Raw genomic sequence first — 22,061 nt, 5'->3', positions numbered from 1 at the left:
GGAAGGGAGGAGATTTATTTCCATCTTAAAAGTAACAGTAGTTATCACTATTAAGTGCCCACTCCCTGAGAAAGCTGCTGACCTACCTCGCAGTGATAACATTCCACGTGGTAATCCTTGTCCATGGACACAACCCGAATGGTCTCATCAGACCCCTGTAAGCATTCAAAGGATTACAGCAGGATCAGCCACATGCACTCTGTAGATTGCTTCCTGCAACAATGCGAGCATTGACAAAATGCATTTGGGCTGCTGGTTAGACATCACAAATAAATCCTGCCACCTGCAGTTATTTTTACAGTAAAGCTTCATCATCAACTGACTGCAGGTATCCTCTAAAATGTAACACCAGAAATGTACAATTCTCTCTGTTGAACAGTCACACCTATCTCAAATCCTGCATTAATCATCCGGTAATTTCAACATACCACATTTCTCAGCATTTAAAATTGGTTTTGCCCAAGATTCATCTCCTCCAAGTATTAAAACAAGTTAGTCCCAGAGGGGTCACACAGTGGTCATTCATGAGTGCCACCAGCATTTATTGACACGAAGGAAAGGTATCCCAAACATAAAACTAACAGCAGTATAATTTTGCAGGAGACTAAAAACGCAGCGTGGCCCAGCAAGAATAAGCTTCCTTATCGAGGAAAAGAAGGGCCACATCTCAAGAACAGCATACGAGCTTAGGTCAAAAGGTTACACTCCAGAGGAAGCGATCATCTCTCCCCATCCACAAGGACATTCACAGAATCATAGAATCATAGAACTGTTTAGGTTGGAGGAGAGCTTCAAGATCATCGAGTCCAACCGTTAACCTAACACTGTCAATTCCACCACTAAACCATGTCCCTAAGCTCTGCATCTACACATCTTTTAAATACCTCCAGGGATGGTGCCTCAACCACTTCCCCAGGCAGCCTGTTCCAATGCTTGATAACCCTTCCAGTGAAGAAATTTTTCCTAATATCCAATCTAAACCTCCCCTAGCACAATTTGAGACCATCTCCTCTTGTCTTATCACTAGTTACTCGGGAGAAGAGACCAATAGCCACCTCACTACAACCTCCTTTCAGGTAGTTGTAGAGAGCAATAAGCACTCCCCTCAGCCTCCTTTTCTCCAGGCTGAACAAGCCCAGTTCCCTCAGCTGCTCTTCCCAAGACTTATGCTCTAGACCCTTCACCAGCCTCGTTGCTCTACTTTGGACATGCTCCAGCACCTCAGTGTCCTTCTTGTAGTTAGAGGCACAAACCTGAACACAGCATTCAAGGTGTGGCCTCACCACTGCTGAGTACACAGGGACAACACTTCCCTACTCCTGCTGGCCACGCTATTTCTGATACAAGCCAGGATGGCGTTGGCCTTCTTGGCCACCTGGGCACACTGCTGGCTCATGTTCAGCCGCCTGTCGACCAGCACCCCAAGGTCCTTTTCTGCCAGGCAGCTTTCCAGCCACTCCTCCCCAAGCCTGTAGCGTTGCACGGGGTTGTTGTGACCGAAGTGCAGGACCCAGCACTTGGCCTTGTTGAACCTCATACAGCTGGCCTTGGCCCATTGATTAAGTCTGTCCAGATCCCTCTGCAGAGCCTTCCTACCCTCCAAGCAGATCAACACTCCTGTCCAACTTGATGTCATCTGCAAACTTACTGAGGGTGCACTCGATCCCCTCGTCCAGATCATTGATAGAGATATTAAATAGAACTAGCCCCAATAACGAACCCTGGGGAACACTACTTGTGACTGGCTGCCAGCTAGATTTAACGCCATTCACTACTCTTTGGGCTCGGCCATTCAGCCATTATTTTATCCAGTGAAGTACACACCCATCCAAACCATGAGCATCCAGTTTTTCCGGCAGGATGCTGTGAGAAACTGTGCCAAAGGCTTTGCTAAATCTAGGTAGACAACATTTACAGCCTTTCCCTCATCCACTAAGCAGGTCACCTTGTCATAGAAGGAGATCAGGTTAGTCAAGCAGGACCTGCCTGCTCGACACAGGGTCAAGTGTGAAAGAGAGCGAGACCTGAGACACAACGCACCCTCCTCTGAGTGGACACGGAATAAAAAGCTCTCACCTCGGAGGGCAGAATGGGAAGTCCACAAGCTGCACACTTTGGAGCTAAAACTCTGGAACAGCAATGAGAAATTGAAAGCAAGTTATAGATCAACATAAAAAGAAAGACCTGTAAGTTATCAGCGACAAGATGAAAAGCTGCAGCTGTAAATAACTTATCCACAAGAAAGCTTTGCATCCCAAGATCATAAATTCATTTTAGCATTGATTGTAAGTAATGTTTGGCACACGTTGCTCAATCAGGCAAAAAGAGACCTTATACTTTACACTCAGTGCCAGAAAAAAACCCAAATCACTGTAAAAGTCTTGGCTGCTACTGAGAGTTCTGGAAGAAAAAATGAGGAGAAAATGAGCAGGACCATCCCTAGAAAAACACATAAAAAAAAGTGGCAGCCCCAGGGCAGGAAACCTCAGAGAAAATATGGGGGACTGTACGGTTCCTTAACGCCTTATAACTCAACGTAACATGATAAATAAATAATTACGTTAAATTAAATTGCAAGGAAATATGTATCATTTCAGAACAACGGTGGCACATGGAGGCAGTTCTAATCTTGGCACAACACAGAACAGTTCCAGGGGCTGCCTGAGCAACACTTGATGCTCCGCCTGCTCAGAAAACAGAACAAGAGGCAAATCAAGCCAGCAGGACTCTCAAAACCTATGCAGCTCTAATATCACAACTACCAGCTAAGAGAACAGCTATTTTATTTTACTGTCTACATGACAAGTGATTTTTAAAGTAGATTTCTCAGTTGTTTAATTTAGAGCTGGATAAAAGTTTTGCTTTGCGGGTTCAGTGGTGATTCTTTAAAAGTCAAACTCAGCCCTTCAGCTACTCAAAAAGCAACTCACACTGATTTCCACAGATGTTCACAGTCTTACTTTAGAGCAGGCTAAGCCCTTACATCACAGAACACTTCATGAGCACTGCTTCTCACTATCTCTGCTTTGCAGAAGGGGTAGCTGAAATCCAGGGCTTAAGTGACTTGCTCAGAGTTACACAGGAGTCAACGGCAGGATGAGAGAAGAGACATCAGGAATTTCTAGCATCTAGCCCCATCCTCACACTTCTAGCGTCTAACCCTGACCCTATTTTACTAACCCGCAATTCCTAACTAGTTGAAAAGCAAAATTAGAGGCTTATTGATTGGAGCATCTCTGCTGTTTATTTTGTCCTTACTTGTGGTAATCTCTGACACAGTAGATTTTGTTTTCAGAGTCTACAGTGAACGGCACACCATCCAGACACTCGTTGCAGACCACGCATCGGAAGCAGCCTGGATGGTATGATTTTCCTAGAGCCTGCAGGATCTGCAACAAACCAAGAGACAGGAAAAATGCATGTGAACGGCTAATAAAGGTGAAAATAATAAACACAGAGATTTACATCAGAAAATGCTACATATTCATCAGCGCGTCTGTGTCTTTTTTTCAGGCAGCTCACCCAAAAAATGAGTTAACAGGGATAGAAAGGGCAGCTGGAATCAATACATATCACCTGGTTCCAGAGAAATGAATTATTAGCATGGGTAAGAAAACAATTTAGAGTCTCAGTCACCGTAATTACCATTACAACGGATAAGAGTGACAGAACTTAAAGGAAAGAAAATAATTTCTAAAGCCAACACGTAAAGAATACTTAGCAGGATCACAAGGCAAGACGTACCAGGCCAACAAAAGGAAATATATCTTTATATTCTCCATGAGAGGATGAAACAAATACTATTGCTAGGCTTTCATAATTCCTTAGCTATCCAAGAGCTTTCTACTCACTAGCCTGGCTTTCTAATGAACACAGACTATGGAAAATGTGTCGAACTCAACAGTTGCAATTCACCTGCTGGCTTTGGGGCAGCAACTACTACCTGGAATACCATGGTCCATCGGCCAAGTGATCAGACTTCTGAGTATAAAACAGCTTTTCCAATTTTAATGCTTTCTAGTGTAAGCAGGCAAGCAAAGATAATTAACGATAAGCATCAGAAAATACTGGGAGGCGTGCTGTGAACTGACTACCCAGAAATACCTAATTTCCTTGCCTCAGCTGTAGTTTTACACCACCAGCTACAAGACCATGAATTTGTCTCCCTGTGAATCATCCACAGCTGAATGCTGCCCGGTGGTGGCTAAAGGCCAGCTGACCCCCTGAGCCGTGGCCCACTCCGTGCACATCTTGCATGGATGGTACCTGCTGTAGGCTAATGAGAACTGCCTGCTTCAGCAGGATGGCCACACATCTACTGAAGAGTTTGCAGGGACTTGGGCAGATCTGAACTGAGGTCTGGATCACAGACCCTGGGTCAAACCTGTTCCCCAGAGTATCAGCACCCACAAAACCCAGCAACAAGACAGCAGCTTCATCCTGAAGGTACGTGGGAAGCCACAGCTTGACTACAGGGAAGACAGGCTCAGCAGAGCTGCACTGACGCCCCACAGCAAGGGAGCACTGCAGAGCCATGGCACTTCTGAGCAGGAAGCATCGACAGGATTACGAATACACTGCTCGGGGAAGCTCAAAAGGGGTTGAAAATCCTGAAGGCTCTGCTTTTCAACGTGCACTGAAAATAAGCAGAAAAAAGTCTCTGCATCACACATAGCAGGGTGCCAGCTTCACTTCCTCACAAAAATTAACAAAAGGTTTAGTGGATTTTCTTTCTGCTACCAATCTCACACTAGGCAGACCACCAGATGATAACAGACAGTACTGGATATGAATATATGTTGCTTTTGATGTATTATTCTAAAAAGCTGTTGGATTTTTTTTGTCTCCTAAAGCAATTATCACTTACCATGTCCATTATCAAATGACCACAAATGAAACACCTGTCAGCTGACTGCTGGAAACCAGAATACTGCAAAGACAAAAAAGAACTGGCTTAAAATTTCACAAGGCTAGTCGAGCACAAACAACAGTATATTGTGGGGTGTTATTTGTGTGGCCTCTTTCTCTGCTCCTTACACAAGCTAAACTTGCCTGTGCTTTTTTCAGTATATCAAGCTATGGATGGGTCCCCAGAGGATATTCTATAAAGATACCAGATTTCCAGTGTTCAGAAGGACTACAAGTTCCTATAACTTTCAAGTTCTAAATTTAGGTTTAGTTACATATATAAATAAATATCATAAATGCACATGCAAATAAGGCATTTACTAATAAGACTTACATGCTTATTTGACTATGTGAATCTACAAGCCAGGAACTTACTTGTGTTTATCACATATTCATATCACATTATCTGTATCTATAGGCTTGGAAAGCCAAATTCTTCCTTTGGTTACACCGTTATAGGTCTACTGAAGCTTCTCCGAGGTCAGTGGCATTGTCCCAGCTCCTTGTTAGTACAACAATCAAGTCTGGCCCAAAGCAACTTTTTTGCTGCTATTGCTGAGACCTAATGGCAAGGAACTGCCTGACATGTCCATGACATGCACCTCAGGCACAACATATCATCTATCTAAAGTTTCAGTCCTGTCTTACATGGTGGAAACGCAAACTGGAAAAATTAAATATTTTAGATGCATTTAACCAACCTTTCCATTTTCAACCCGCGTAGAATATACTGATGAGAGCAAAGAAGATTAACTCACTTCTCTCTGACAGAAATGACTAGACTTCCCCAATAAGTAGGCAAATACAACTTTTTCAAGTCTCAGTGTAGGCTTAATCTATCAGGACTCAGGGGCAGAAGGGTATATGGCTTCTTATCTCCACTAGCCAAGGAGAGGACCATGGGGTTGCTTCACGCTCAGGTATGTTCACACAAAATCCATTGAGGGCAACAGAATGATATCCATTGAGAGGCCCAACCAAACCCAGCTGACTGGAAAGAAAAATTCACTCATTCATACTTCTGCAGCCATTCATCTTGCTCCTGCCCCCAAGGCATGGCCACAGAGACACGCTTTGAAGGAGCCATTGCAAGAGATTATAGCTTTGACTAGTGGGTTCTGCACCGCAAAACCACGGCCTCTTGCTTGGGTCCTTCCAGCATCACATGTGGGCAGCCACCATGGCTGGGGCTGGCCCTGGGTAAATGGTGGAGCAGAATGGCCAGGCAGGATGCTGGACTAGAGCGATGTGAAACGCAGGCAAAGCTGACAGGCAAAAATGCTGCGTGTCTGCCAGGGAGGCGGAGACATGCCAGTACAAGGGTCGGCTGCGTGCTTACCAGGAAATCTTCTTCACAGAACACCTTGCCATTGACAAAATAAAAGGCTTTTCCTCTCAGCTTTCGACCTAAGGAAAAAAACACAGGGAGAAGAGAAAGGTCAGCAGAGAGCAGGGAGAAAATGTGACTAAAAACTGGCTTCTGAGAAGCGAACAAGGGCATCCGAGCACGGTGGTTGCACAGCTGGAGAAGAGCACCCAACCCCAGCACAGGTCATCCCAGCCTCCAGCCCCACCAACCCCATTTCCTCTTCCACTGGTGGTCGCTGATGAACTCCAGTTGCAACAGTCCCACCTGCGGGCAGAGGAGGTAGCTTTGCAAGCCTGGACCACCTCCTGGCAGATTACAACACAAAATGGCCTGGTGAGAGGGAGTGAGGGTACTCTGACTCACACTGGGAAACACCCCAGGAGAGGAGCAAGCAGGAAAGAAGAAAGAGCGTGCAGAGAGTGATCCATACATGACATCTTTCCTCGAACTGTCACTCCTGTGCTGTTCTGCTAGAAGGTGCCTTCAACCAGCAGCTGTCAGATAAGCCACCGCAATACCTGACCACCCGGCCTGCCCCCAGCAGAGTGCAACACCGGACCACTCAACATGCTTCTCTGCTCCCTACCAGCACGTTACCACAGATGACAAGAAAAATTTGAAACCATTTAAAAAAGAATACTTTTTTTTTTTTTTCAAACCAGAATGTTGTAACAGGGACAAGATGACAAAGTTTTTCCAAGAAAGGATTCTACACATGGGGAAGATTTATATTTAATTCAGCTTTTGTGTTTATGCCTCACATTCGCCACCTGTTTTCAGTTCCACATAGCTATGGCAATGCGTGCTCATGCTGCCACCACTTCGTCTAAACTCCCTGCCTTTGCCCCGGAGAAGAGGGCTAGGTTTTGTTTGTTTATGAAAAGCTGCTCCTACCTCTTTGCAGCCCGGTTTCCCTATTCGCCCAGAGGTTTGGAAGCAGCCTAGCACTGAAGCAGCTCTGCTAGCGCTGCTCAGTCAAGGAGCCCAAAGTGTGCGCCCGGAGGCAGTGCCCAGGGCAGAGGGAGCAGCGATGCACGGGCACAGCCGGAGCAGGACCTGCTGCAGGGTGGTTTCAGGGACCTGCCGGGCATCGCTGGAAGGAAATCCAAACTGAGACACCAGGCCCCAGCAGACGCCTGCTTGATACGCTGCACGTGGCAAGTATCGTTAAGTGTATAAGTAAGTTCTACACTGGCTGCAGGGTGTATAAATGCGGACGACACAGGGGACTGGTCTGGAGGTCACATCTTGGTGTTTCATGGGCTGCACCTACCCAGCAGCCTTCGACGAATAACCATGCTGGCTGCAAAGCTTTAACAAAAGGAGGAAGCCAAGTAAAACCACTTCAGTAAGAGACACCCTTTGCTGTCTCCTGTGCACGGCAGAGGGCACTCCGAGGCCGGGAAACAGCTCCGGCTGCTCCCTGGAAATGGAGATGCTCAGTGGAGCTCTGAAGTCTTGCCAGTGAATTCAGCCAGACCAACATTTCACCACTAGCCCTTAGCGGTCTCAGCCCAGGTTTCAGCCAGCAGGGCAGGCGGAGGACGCGGCAGCGCACTTCTCGAGGAGCCAGCCCCCGTTTGCAGGTGCAGCAGCTTCGGAGTTACGCTGCAGGCATTGCCGGGCGGCATAGGAGCCCTGACAGGCTCACCGTCCCCCATGCCCCGCTAATCCCCGCTGGGGACAACTGCGTTACCCAGGGGTCAGCGACGACCCTGGGCACCAGCCCATCCTTGCAACAATGCAGACGTCGGATGGGACATGGAAGAAAACCTGACAAACCCGAAAGCATCCTGCTCTGATTTCTCTCACTCACCTTGATGCTTTGCCAAGGTTGCCAGCACCAAAACAGGACCCAGAGCCCAAAATAAAAAGTATCTAATCTTGGACGCGTTAGCTTTGTGGCCCATAACCCAGGGTGTGTATTCGTACAATAAGGCCTCCTGCGTGCCTGCCCGTCACAGGTAAGCACAGCACGCCTGCCAGCAGTTGCAGAGTCCCAGTTTCTAAGAAGGTGAAGGAGAGGCATGGGGACACCTGGGATTTGCAGCACCCTTGGCAGAGGTGGCAGTAAACAAGTCCACAACAAGCCTAATGGAGCAACAAGCACTCCCGAAAATCCCCCGCTGATGTAAATAATACACTGGGATTTGGCACTCCCAAAAACGAAAAACATGCAAAAAACATTTGATTTTGAATTACGTGATAGCGCGGGCTCCAAGTTTAGTTCAACGGGCATGTGCCCAAGCGACTTTCCACCTGTATGCAATGTCTCTCCTTGAAGACAAGCTGCTGGTGCTGAGGAAAAACACAGAACACGGAGCCATGCAATGAGGAGACCCTTCCTTGGACGAAGGCCCTGGCCAATGCACGAGCAGCAGCTGTTCCAGCAGAAGGGATGAGGTTTGGATCCCGGCCACCACGTCATTCCTCCACGGTGACAAAAAAAGCATTTACCGGCCATTCTGCACCCGGTGTATTTTTAACCCCATGACATTAGCAGGTCAAGATTGATAGCAACAGACCTTCAGAGGAGGTACCACAGCCAGCGCGCTGTGTCCGGGCATCTGCTGCAAGCTAGGTCAAGCATTCAGCAAAGGGATAAACCCCTTTATAAAAGATTTCTAATTTGGCTGTTGGTATTACATGGGCCCCCAAAGAAGAGGTGCTGACACCAAGAGCACTTTGAGGGAAGGGAGGAGATGATTTAGTTACTTTCTTTAGGAAAAAGGTGATCATTTTGACTATTTTTAGCTCCTCTCCATGACTGTCTTTAGGCCCCTGGCAGAAGTGTAAAGGAAATCTGCCAAAACCACAAGTAATCAGGTGCCCCTGCAGCTGCTGCGGGAGCAGTGCATGCAAACAGAGCCAATTTCTTCCTCTGCAGCTCTCGGCTCCTCCCTGCCCACATCGGGATGGACTTCTCCTCCCACCGCCCCTTTGAGGTGAGGAAGCATCTCCTCATCGAAAATATGAGAAAGCAAGATGCAGGAAAAGCTCACTTCCCCAGGCTGGGGACCGTCGTGGTGGAGCTGGGAAATGCACGTTCTGGCTGCGGCCGCATCAGTAAAACAAGCCGTGCCGGGACTTCCCCACAGCGCAGAACAGGGCAGCAGTGGCTTCCGTCCCTGCACTGAACTCCCTGCCACGGGACAGTGCTCAAAATTAAACAAGTCCCTCTCAAAAGCGGTATTTCTGACTGTGTGCCTGCAGAGGCTGGCACAGGTTTCGCCTGAGCACACAGATGCTGTCATGATTTCGCCAAAAGGAAGGACTGAGAACTTCAGTGGCATATAAGGAATCACATATTGATCGCTGCCTACTTTAAATCTGCATTATGATGACTCTAGAGACGATGTGCTTTGATAAACCCAGGAATATTAATGTGTGGCTTGCCGCTTTCGGGATCAATTGCTCTACTACATGTCTTAAACTGCTGGCTCCTTACCGAATTTCACTTTCACTTCACCCTGAATTTAGCTAATCTCTCACCTGAAATAATTCAGACAATTACAATTCTTTGGCATTTCAAACCTACCGTCTTCACTCGTTGCTACAAGATTTCTTGTTCCTCCTCCTGACAGGAGATTTGAGCCCTGAGCTTTCATGTACTGCTCATCTTTAACATGTCTGTCTAATCTGTTCTGCTGTGGGACCTTCAGGATGACCTCAAGGTCATTTCAGCACCAATTTCAGAATATTTCAAACTTAGTCAGTAGCACCTTTGTGCTAAAATAAACACACTTTGCTTTGCAGCTGATAATAGGAATGCCAGCAGGCCGTACTCCCAGGATGCTGATGCTTTTGTCCATCATTTTCTCAAATGACAGCTCTCTTTTTGAAGTTCATACAGAGAGGGGTTTACCAGGGACTTGCAATGGCCTAAGGACGACGCTGGAAGATGCACTGCTTGCTTGGAAGCTGGACCAAACTTTCTCTTTTGAGGTTGCTTTCCCATTATTTATTAAAAGGACAATGGGGGCACATTGCCATGTTCAAAGGCAAGAGATTGCTCTTGAAGTATATAACGGTAGAGGGCCATGTGCGGATACCAGGACTCTATAGGGATGCACGACCAGACCCGGCAGTGCCGGGGAGTCAGCGTGCACCTCACTTACCACTTATCTAAGTACTGTGGAGCTCTCTGTGGTATCTGCAGGGCAGACGGGTGAGAATCACTGCAGACTGACAGCTGTTCCTAGATCCCTTCCATGCTGACAGCCCTGAGCCTTTGTCATTACAAAAATCTGTCCTTCTCAGAGCACAACAACCGTAAGATAAATTTGGATGTGTGATTACTAATAGCAGGTTAAATACAAACGGGTTTCAGTTTCCGGAGCCAGTGGATGTCACCTCCTGACACGCTAGTGGGACAGCAGGCTGGGAACACTGGCCGTCTAGCTGCTAGGGATCGAAACAAGCTCCTCCTCAGTCCTGGGTGGCTCTGGCTCCCCTGCATAAAAGGGGTTCGGATAGAAGAACCTACTCTGGTCTGTGCACACCCTGCGGGCAGTAAAATGGGTGCAGGCAGAGCCCAGAGGCCTCAGCTCCTCCATATCGTACAGAAGTCCCCGGTGCCCACAGTTCGGCAGCACACGACACACACCAGTACCCGGCCAGCACTCGCGATTTTGGAGCTCTCCGTGGACACTGACCTTGCTGACACGCAGTACGGTGTCCCGCCGTGGCCGCAGACTAGGTCAAGCATCAGAAAGCTCTACTTAATTTCTGCCATCTGTTCCATTTCTGTTGGCCACCGTTAAAGCTGGATGCAGCACTGAGTCTGACACCAAAGTGTCAACATTTCCAGTCTGTCTTGAACTGGGGCTGTACGAAAGGGTCACTCAGACATCCGCACATCCTCCAAATCAGGTAAACTCAGACTGTGGTCCACCAACAGACACACCAGGTCAGTTCACAGCCTTGGCAAAACCGTGGGCAGGAGGACAGGATGTCTCTTAGAAAAAACTGCGCTAAGACAGAGTAGCTCCATTACCCTGTAAGATGTTCAGTCTCTCTCTCAACTATACCAGATGTATTGTAAAGTTGCAAAAAAACACCCTCCATGCTCTCACCACACATTTGAGGTGGCTAAAAAAAAAAACAACCAACAAACACCACACTGAGAAAATGACCTGATGCCTGAAAGTCGAAAGCACGCTCTGGCCTGTGTCAGAAAAGGTCAGTTGCCTCTAACAGCAAAGCAACCACAGGTGAAGGCAGAAATGGCTCCTCAGAGAGAAACATTGCGAAAGCACCGTAAGCCACGCAACTGAGCAACACCTCGCCTCTGCTGATGGCAAACCGTTGCAAGAAGATACTCAAATGCTTTTCTTTCAAGGGAAAACCCCTAGAAGCTTCAAAACTCAGAGGTAAGATAAAGCCACTCTGGGACAAAGAAGCACTACGACCTGGGGAGTCCCTGCTGAGGTACCGCTCTTCAACCCCAGCGCTCAGCTGCTCTCTGCATCACTGCGGGGACAGCTGCCCTGTTCCCCAAAACGCACCAAAACCAGGTGGTCACCCACCGACTGCCGTTGAAACGCATGGAGGCTCAGAGGAGGAAGGAGGGGGACCTAGTCTCTGTGTCCTCAGTGAATGTAACTCTGCATCGAAACTATACAAGAGAGCAGCTGTTTTTAAATTTCTCTAGGTATGGAAGAGCCCTCAATGCTTACTGAGCCACTACTCAGAAAATAACTCATTGGTATCATCAATATATTATAAGAAAATTCCTAAAATCTTTACAGCATAATTAATCCTATGCCTGTTCTTAACAAAAAACAGTACTTTGAAGATGACATTACAAAATAAAAGACCAGAAAGACTGGAAATATATTCCACTAAAGGTTTCAACCTTTTTTCTCACATTTTTATAATGATTTCTGACTTTGAGCCAGCACGAAAACACATGAAATCGACTCAAACCACCAGCACTTGGATAAAGCCCTGCCTGCACCCACTGCTGTGTGAGTTGAACACTTGCACCTTTCCAGCGGGGATATCTGCTGAGGACACCCGGACCATGCCAAACCCCCTTCAGCTCAGGCCCCAAAGCACTACTGCCCTGAAATCCAGCCATGAGAGGAACAAGCACTGTCATCCTACCGTGAAAGCTGCCCTGGCGTTTCTCACCTACGGCAAGCACTTCTTGTGCCAAACAGCGGGGATTTCGCACCAGCGAGCTGAGAGACTGAAGACAAAAAGTCAGCAAGAACAAAGCAGCAATGTAGACTGGAGCGGAAACATGCACTGATGCCTCCCCTGTCTCCCAGACTGTAAAGCCAGGCACATCTGAGTATTTTCTGACATTACTTTTGCTAAAAAAAATACATTGTTTACTATGCAGACTCTGGCATGATAATTTCATTAAAGGGATGCTGAGGAAGGATTACCGGCAATTCTTTGCAGTTTCCATTTTGAAGATCAGCACATTTCTCACACGCGTCGATTGGCAAATTCAGTTTATATCCAATTACAGGCAGTAAATTCTGCCACCACCAGAATAGCTGGTAGTTTCTGCATCTGAAGACAACCATACAGAAAGAGGCACTGCAGGGAAATTCGCTTGGCAAGGCTGTGTGTCCTGCTGCCTGGGACTAAGTCACACTGGCAGAAAAAGGTGACTGTCTACTCGTAGACTTAATTAGCAGTACCAAAAACCCTAGGCCTTGTTGTTGCAGGGGTTACATACCAATACAGGACATGCTCATTCAAGATAATTAGCCCAAAAACACCAAGAGCTGCACTGCTCTAAGTAGCCATGCCTCATAATCGTACACTAAGACTAATTAGCCCAAGCAGGGGGCTACCCTCGCAGATAATACTGCTTCGATAGCTTCGCTGCCTCATTTGGTAAACAACCCTTGATACCTCTAAACACAACTACATTGTGAAATACTAAATTAAAAATGTATTTCCCCAGAAGGTAGCAAGAGGCAGCCAGCTCACATAATTTCAAACTCCGGCACTGGAACAGCAGCCTGCTACCCTTACGCAGACATCAACGTTAAACTGAGCTTACAAAAAAGAAAGAAAAAGAAAGTCATGCAGTAATGTTGACATGTCAAAGGATGAATTCTGTAACCTGGCAAACATGCAAGGTTTCCACCTCTCTGCCAGAAGGGGCCAAAATCTGGTCCTCGTTTTGGCCCTTCTGCTATAGTTCAACACTGAACCCTCCTTCAAACCACCTTGCAATCAGTTCTTTCTTTCTGACTTCCTTCCTCGCCTACCGATTTCCTTCACAGTCATCTCTGACACTTCCCTTGCACTTTTTTAGCTTTCAAATTTCCTCTGAGGACCGAGTGGCTCGAGTACAAGGCTCTTCTGCTCTAAATCATGCTGCTAGCAGAGCTAAAGAGGTCTGTACTCCAGGCAACCTGCAGCAGTCGGATGTAAGGCTGGCTGAAGCCTTGAGAAAACACTAAAACACCACCATAAGCTAGAGCGATACTGTCTAGTTAAATCTGTATAATTTCGAAGGTCTCCTTACTATCAAAATAATAAATATCAACACCTGGAAACACGTGCATCTTTTGCGTTCTGAGGAGGTATAAGCTAGTGGTTTAGCTTAAATGGTTAATATGTAGCAAATCATTTGATACCTACAACTGTTTGTCCAACAAACTGAAGAAAAAAACCAAACCCAAGACGGAAACAGACACCTTGATCTTGCAGGAAATAGCCCTATGAGTTTCGAGGACTTTTTTTTTTTAACCTACTTTCATGGCCCTCCTGTAAAGTAAATATATTTTATTACTAATCCTGCAGAAAGAGCCTTAAGTTTTTTTCTCTCCTGCTCTGCAAAAAGCTGCCTTGTTTGTCTCTGCCCTGTAACAAACAAGAAGATAAATGAGACTTTTATGCCAAAGTAATCATTCTAAATCTGTTGTTTTGACCTCTAAGCCAAATTTTCTGCATTACATGCTGGTGGCTCAGATAAAACTGTACATTTTTTTTCCTGACAACTGAGCCCTGTAATGTACGTGTAGCTCTGCTAAACAAATCGCTCCATCATTTATCTCTGAATGTATGTGTATCAGGAAACAGAGGGTGTAGCAAATTTGGCACCATGAGCTATCAACCCCCATCCCCTCTTTAAGACGCTCTCAGTTTTCTGATCTGGGAAACCAACGCACATTTGGAAACAAATCCAACTACGAGCAAAATTAGAAATCCTCACTAAAATGAAAACAGCAGGACAGCGGATATAAATATCTGGAGGACAATATGCTTTACCTTAATAGGTAATTTTGTATATTTTATTTATTGGAGACATTCAGTGTTCCACCAAAGCAGAAATTTTAGGATTGAAATCATGAGCAACCTTGACTTCTTAAAGACAAGTTGGTACTGGATGGCGTCCAAGATGAACTCCACTTGACCTTAAAAGCACTACCTATTTTCAGCTAGAAACCAGAGTTTCCACATGGGCTGCTCAAGACGTGCTTTGCAGCAAGACACTATCCGGACAAAATCTATTTCTGTGGCAGATAAAATGGTCTCAGCATATTGACTGCAGCGACACAGATGAGAGAAAGCCCGCAGAGAGGCACGTGCTCTCTCTGGGTGAACGACAGAGCTGTGGGCCCTCCATCCCCACAGCAGCCGATGGTCCAGGACACAGGGAAACGACCTCGCCCTGTGAACTGGGGTGGGGGGAATCCCCTCGGGTACGTTTTCTCCCCGAGCACAGGGCAGGACGGCACGTCCCACCCCACCGATGAACCCAAAAGCCAGCCCAGCGATGCCTTCACAAGCACAACAAGCCAGGCGGCAAAGCTGCGACCGGTGCACGATGGCCCCGCGCAGAAAACCAGCCCCGGTGCCGGGGGTTTCCGGCCGCTCGCAGAGGTGCGTGCGTGCGTGCGAGGGAAACACCACCGCCGCGGGGTTCCCCCCTGCCCGCTCTCCGTCGAGCACTGGGGACCCCACACCGTCACATGGCCTCCTCTCCGTCCACCTGCGCCGGCCTGCCAGCTGCTGCTGCTTCCAGCTTCCATCTTAGTATGGCCGCTGCCCCGACGGGAGGGACTTGAGCTTTCATGAGTGACTACTCTCCTGCGCGGAACAAGCTGAATTAGGCTCTCGCTTACACTTGCATTCCCCTTTTTCATCTCGTATGGAAATACAGTATTTTCTACTCACAAAAATATTATTGCTCCCTCCCTTTCCTTTTTTTTCTCCCTATCCTGTTCACTAGCCTTTTTTTTTCTAACTTTCAGTTTGAAACCTTTTGCCCCAGCAGATCTCCTCAGCACATTTCTCAGTTACAGCCTGGGTAAGAAAGAAAATGAGCTTCACTTTGCTCAGCCTCGCTTCTTTCCATCTTTCTAAGTCTCACCTGACACCCACACTTACTCGTCCTGCATTGGAAACCTTTGGAAAGGGTTGCCTTTTAGAATAAGCAACAAATAGCCATTCTGTCAGCCCTCACCAACCCAACTCATCAGAAATGGGATTAAGCTGCTTTTTAACCAAACACAAACAAACATGAACAGATGTAAACACTGATACCTCTGCAACCGCAAGTACCTCTCTAGCACTGGTCTCCAAACAAAGAGGGCAAAATCCGTTCTAAAGAGAGGATCAAAAGTGTTTCTTTCTAAAGCATCAGTTGCACGGTAGTAATTTTAGAAATGTAAGACAGCTCAAACCTGCTGCTGGATTATTTTTAACAGGAGCTTTGTGTGCAAGGGCAGTTCGGAGGCCGCCCGGCCACAGAGGGCGAGAGGTCCCTGGCTGCAGCCAGGAATCCTCTCTGCAGGAGAAGATTCGGAATTAATTTATAAGAGAGGACACGAGAGTGAGCTGCTGACTTGTGCCTTTAGGAAACAGCCACCACGTGCAAACACCACTTTTCCTTTTCAGTTTTCCTGTCTTTGGCCAGATGATGGTGAGGTGCTCTACTGAAAACATAGGTGAGACAAGGCAGCTGGTGTTGGACAGCTGGGAAATGAGCAGAGTTCAAGGTACAGCTATTATTAAAAAGCACACACGTCTTTCTATATTTATCCCCACTTTAAAGCTCCAAATAAAACACATGCAGTCCTGATGAGTTCACAACTCTAACTACAACGCAGGAGAAAAATGTTACGACTCACCTGGAAAAACCAAACCGATATATACAAAAGCACCAGAAGGATTATTATTCTTATTATTTTTTCTACCACATACACAGGCACATTTCGAAAAATAGGCTACTGGCCCTAGAGTTAAACATAACAAAACAGAAAAAACACTGCCTTACAAACACAGCCACGATTTGAAATCAAGCAACCTCCTCCTCACCCCAGCTCCATCACGGACCTCCTCGAAAAGGCAGAGGACGATCCATACACAGCAGCACGCTGTATGCTCCAGCAAGGTTCAGATGTGGGTCTGACAAGCGGCAGGGAGCTCAGCAGGGCCAGATGAACTATTTCCCAACTTCTTGGGCAGATTTCACAGGGCTCACCATTGCTGCTCCCAGCCTGACACCTCTGGCACAACCACCAGCTCCCTCCCTGCAATACCCAGCAAGCAAGCCGGCAGAGAAATGCCCCTCGTCTCGGGGCACTGCTCCATTTCTCTGGGGAAAGAACAAGCAAGATGTGTAACCTGGGTCATTCACGCACTTAGGTGTTGTGACCAGAGCTCTCTCAGAAGGGCAAAATGATTTTAGCGAGTAAAGTAACGCACGCAGCGAAAACACCGTCACCGGACCGACCGTGCAGCAGCTTCACCTGAAGAGACGCCTCCGGTGCTTGCGGAGCCCGCGGCCGGTGCCCTTGGCACCGTGCCGACCCGGCGGCTCTCCCTCGGCTCCGCAGACTGAAAGGCCAGAACGGCTGTGAAGTCTGATGTGACAAATAAGAAGCCTCTACACACCAGCTAAGGCATATTCACTGCCACTCTGAAAAAATACTCTTACGAATAAGAAAACTTTGCTGTAACGGAAAGACAGAGGGATGAAAACAACCGTCCCCCACAGCAGAAAGCAGTCGGCCAGCACAACCCAAAGCATCTCTTCTACATGCCTTGCAAGAACCCGTTCAAAAACAAACGGCAGCCACCACCACCAAGACATACCAGACTCCAGCTGGCAGATAATTCAATAACCACCTCCTTTTTTTTCCCCTTTACACTGGAAAAACGTTAAGCCCGAAGAGTTTGCCATGGGGCCCTGCTCCAGCAGCAGGCTGGGCACACGGTACTCACTGCAGGCTCCGCAGGTGAAGCAGCCGTCGTGGTAGAGGTTGCCCATGGCCTGGCAAGCCTGGTTTGCTCCATACACCCCCTTGCTGCACTTCACGCAGGTGCCTGGAAGAGAGAGAGGGAGACAGAGGTCAGAAGCGGGACCCAGTGGGGCGGCTGGGGTCACCGGCTGGGTGACCACATCTGTAACTCGGCTTGGTGGCTCGGCAGCTCAGGACCAGGCGGTTCCTCGTAGCCACAAGATGCAGGTGACATCGGCGTCACCCACCCTGAGAGATGATGTTAACAGTTGCCACAACGGTCATCAAACCTCCATGGTGTTAGCCTTTTGCAAAAAAGTAAACTGGACAGTAACAGCCCTATTTGTCTACAGTGATATCTCCCTCCTTCTCTTATTCATTCCCACAAACTTTATATACATTTAAAACCACTTAATGACCTGCCTAAAAGCCTGGGTGACAGTAAGTGGTCCTTAGGGCTGTTCACAGACCAATAGTTTCTGCTACTTGTTGCATAAAATAAGCTTGTTGGTTGCAACCGATGTGAGGAAAAGACACCTCTTCACTTAGCCCCTTTAAATCTTCATCAGTTTCAGACCCCATTTCCTACTAAAACAGAGCTGGACTGACTACCTGACATCTACCTCTCTTCCCTCTGTCAGCAATGTCTGAACAGAGAAACCCAACACAGGAGCTACCTACAGACCGTGTATCCTGCCCAGATGTTCTTCTCGTCTCTTGCATGACAAGGCAAGAAAGAAGTCAGCTCTAAGCAGAGGATACCACTGGCAGTGGCACCACCAGCCGAGGGGGCTGACTCTCAGGTGGCCCGTGGGGTGAAGGAGAGCCAGGACCAGCACATACGGTCACCTTCTGGCTATAAGCTGTCCCAGGTGGCAAGTCCAAGCTGCTCCTCGCACCCAGACTTTCCTGCCACCACCATCGCCCAAAGACCAGGGTCAGCTCTGGAGCTCCAGAGGAGGAAGGAGACAACCGTGCTTGGCTGTTCAGCTCAGTCTCTTGACAGCACAGCCAAGCACATTTCCATCTACACCCGCCTCAGTGTGGGGTTCCAAACCGAGACTCAAGCCAGGCAGAGAGCGTAGGGTGAGGACGTCCACCTCACAGGGAAGCTGCTGGCACCCTCCAGGCACAGACCTGACTGACAGGGGCTGGGAACAGTGGCAACGGGGCAGATGCACAGTAGTGGTGGTGGTGGAGGACCGCACGGAGAGGACTTCAGCGCTGCCGATTCGCAAAGCATGTTGTGTGTTCACCTAGAGCCTCTCAAATCTCACCGCATTTCCACGTAAAACTATTATAATAATGGAGTAAGAAATGACAGCTGAGTTTCACACCATGGACAGCATCCACTAGCAGGACCTGCCCCCTCCACCTTGCAGGGGGAAATGCAGCAAGGCCACCAAAAATCACTTCTTAGTGGCCAGGGAGAGAAAGTCCTTGTCCAAAGAAAATGACACATCAAGCCAATTTACTTACTTCAGGCATTACCTTGTGATTGCGACAGACTGGTTTTAAAACAGCGTCACCCTTTAACTACCTCTAAATGAGCAACTTTAATCTGTGTTTAAGGAAACACACACGGATCTACCCAAAAAGAGCAGTGTGAAGGACAAACACAAAATGTGCTTATGTCTCTGGTCTGTGACAACCCTGCAGATGTGACTTCACCCCTAGGTCTCTCCTTCCACCGCTGCTCAGTCCCATTCAGCCCGGCTCTTCAACTCCCTCGGGCAGGGACTGTCAGTTACGTCTCGCTCCTACCGGCCCAAGAAGAGGGACAGCATCATCTTGCTGAAGATCCTTAGTCATTCCGTGGTTAACTAAAGTTCACTTCTTCCGGGGCACGGCAAGCTCCAGAGTAATTGGAAAGGTCTGGAGAAAGTTAGAAAGAAACCCTGCATACTTACGACAGCGCTGGAAAGCAACTCCCAACTACAGCAGCACCACGCTGGCACTCCCAGGGTGGTTCACAATTTCTTCCCACAGCCCATAGCTGCGGCCATCAGTTTTCACACTGCTGGGATAAAAACGCTCAGGAGCCCTTTGCAGCAGCGCACACACGGCTGCTGAAAAGCAGACACCTCATCTTCCCAGAGCAGACCTGGCTCTCTGTGCTGTAGCTGCCGGTGCACGTTCAGCCAGCACGCTGAAAGCCGTCCTAGCGCTGCTCCAAGCCCCACTGCGCTCTAAGCCAGAGTCCAAACTGACACAAACCTGGAGAGAAGGCTGCAGAGAATAATGAGTTACTCTGTTTTGTCCGAATCTGACCTAAATTGAAATGCTAGCTTGGCTGCAGGCCCACCCCAGCATGCAGACTGGCACCAAGTTAGCAAAACTTGATCATTCTTTTCAAACCAAGCAGATTTATCTCAGTTATTTATTGAAAAAAACATTTTAAGAAAGCAAAAGATAAATCATGCAGGCATTACAAAATAAAGAAGGAAAAAAAAGAAAAGGCAAGAAAAAAATAAGAAAATTTGGCTTTTCAAACGGATGTGTTCTCCCAGGAACATGGATTCGGCAGCAGCCCGAGATGCTGTGCAGTCGTCAGACACAAAAGCTAATAGCTACCTCGCAAAATTCCCTCTCGACTACAGCAATGCCGAGTGGAAAGTTTTGAGAGCAGAAAACCTGCTGATTTTGCTGCCCAAAGCTTTCTTTCCATGACATTCACCAGGCTCTCCACAGAACCGATGTATTTATTGCACTGCAAGTGCTGCATTTTTCCCTTCCCTGTGCCAATGAGCGGCTGCTCCAGAAAAAACCACCAGCGTGCTCCGATTTCCTCCTTTCCAGAAAGCAGCCGGGTGACACTGAACATGGGTGAGCAGCAAGGAGAAGCAGGAGGCAGAAGGCATAGCAGCTGAGCGCAGGCACAGCGCACGGTACAGACGCTGGCAGACATCGCAAGCCTCTACCAAACGCCCTAACGCAAACCCCACGGAAGGCAGAAATATTGCCTCTGCTGTCTCCCATCCATCCCATTTCAGCTTCAGAGCGTGGGCGCTGCCCATGTGGTTTTCCCAACGGGACAGATGATAGACTGGCCAGATCCTGCACGAGCTGCCCGGGCTCCTGCATCGGTACCCAAACCTTCCTCCACCTCATGCCCCCCGACCACCCCCACCATCCCCCCTCCCTGCTTTCAGTACGTGCTCCATTCCACCCCCTGCTTAACCCTTTTATCCACTTCTTTAAATATTTAGGCCCTTAAAACATTCAAAACATAGTCACAGAATGAAAGGGCTTTTAAAATAAATTGACAATGTTTTCTGTAAAAAATATAATGTGCTAAATTACCCAACTACGTAATATCTAGCCGTGCTATAAATACTTCTAGATGTCCCGTGGCAAGGCTGACAACTGAGAAATGGGATTATGGCAAATCTGTGTATAGTTTATGTTTTTACTTGTATCTGCTAAATCTTACTTGAAAGCCAACTAAAACTCAGTAGCAACTGGAATTATTCTAGAAATGAGTCTTTGCTTCTAAATAAAATATTCTGAGGTATTTCAAGCAATACGTGAGCCTTTACCTCTGACTCTCAGCACACCTGGTCTGAAAGGGGAAGAAAAGGTGATTTTTATTGATTTTTCCTTTCCACTTCTTTTTTTTTTGCCATTCACTCCCTCCTGCTACAACGATCCTGTACTTTTGCTTAGGCTACGCGAGGAAGAAGCGGTGCCTGTTGCTGACGGTGGCCAGCAACCGAGCTGAGCTCGGCAGCGCGTGTGCGAAGCCAGCCCGGCGGAAGGCAGCGCAGCGCAGGCCACATCCAACCCCATCCCGCCGCAGACCGGGCTCTGCGCCCTGCTCCACGCCAGCTCCGACGAGTATTTCCCTAAACAGTGCTGAGCGTGCTTTCTGCTAGCTGGGGCGCAGGGTTAAAATGTCAGCAGCATCAGCCCAGCCCCGCATGCTGCTGACACTAGTCAGCAGCTCTGGGTGATTTTCTTGGCATAGAGCTGCTTTTAGCAAAAACTTCTGCCCTCAGCTCGAAGCAGAGGGATCCCGAGCAGCCATGGCTCGGCAACATCCCCGATTCCTGCACTCGGTTACTTTGCTGCATGTAATGAGCGCTTAAGCAACCACCGATCTGAGCAGACATCCCCTTCGAAATTACGGTTTTTAACCTCAGGCGATGTTATTAAAGCGTTATTAGGCAGGAATGAAAGGTTTCTCTTTTGCCAGGATGACAAGTCCAAAGCACCGTACACGCGCAGCACCGGTAAATTCACGCTTGAGCGCACCAGCAGAACGGTAGCCAGATTTGGAAAGGGAAAGGGATGGAAACTGCTGACTTTGGCTCAATTTCTGCCGGCAGCGCAGCTGGGCCCCGGACAACAAAGAAATCTCTGTTCCCTTTTGCATCATGTGGCAAGCAACCGCCCGCGCCGCAGCTGAGCGCCTGAACAAAGGGACATTTGGGGCAGAGCTGGGACCAAAAACATGCCCTGTGAGCCACTTCCCAGCGCTTGCCGTACTCCATCTCGGCACTGCAAGCCAGAAGGAGGGCTGCCACCGGGAACAGCCTCGGCTCACAAGATCAAACAGGTCCGAT

General features: G+C 48.0%; 1 protein-coding gene across 2 annotated transcripts in view; it reads right to left on the bottom strand.

The window, feature by feature from the left end:
- The window catches only part of LIMD1 (LIM domain containing 1), a 36,313-nt gene that overhangs the window by 7,181 nt on the left and 7,071 nt on the right, over window positions 1-22,061 (bottom strand). For both annotated transcript variants that reach the window (XR_012763729.1, XM_075418847.1), the window contains exons 2-7: window positions 17,480-17,581; window positions 6,248-6,315; window positions 4,868-4,930; window positions 3,259-3,389; window positions 2,077-2,128; window positions 87-155 (exon numbers count right to left, since the gene is read on the bottom strand). Coding sequence is in view for 1 of the 2 variants with exons in the window: in XM_075418847.1 (XP_075274962.1) it covers window positions 87-155; window positions 2,077-2,128; window positions 3,259-3,389; window positions 4,868-4,930; window positions 6,248-6,315; window positions 17,480-17,581 (485 nt within the window). In the remaining variant the exon portion in view is untranslated. The remainder of the gene's footprint in view (window positions 1-86; window positions 156-2,076; window positions 2,129-3,258; window positions 3,390-4,867; window positions 4,931-6,247; window positions 6,316-17,479; window positions 17,582-22,061) is intronic.

This window comes from Opisthocomus hoazin, chromosome 4 (genome assembly GCF_030867145.1).
Source record: "Opisthocomus hoazin isolate bOpiHoa1 chromosome 4, bOpiHoa1.hap1, whole genome shotgun sequence".
Classification (NCBI taxonomy): domain Eukaryota; kingdom Metazoa; phylum Chordata; class Aves; order Opisthocomiformes; family Opisthocomidae; genus Opisthocomus; species Opisthocomus hoazin.
This window is presented reverse-complemented; position numbering and strand designations above follow the sequence as displayed.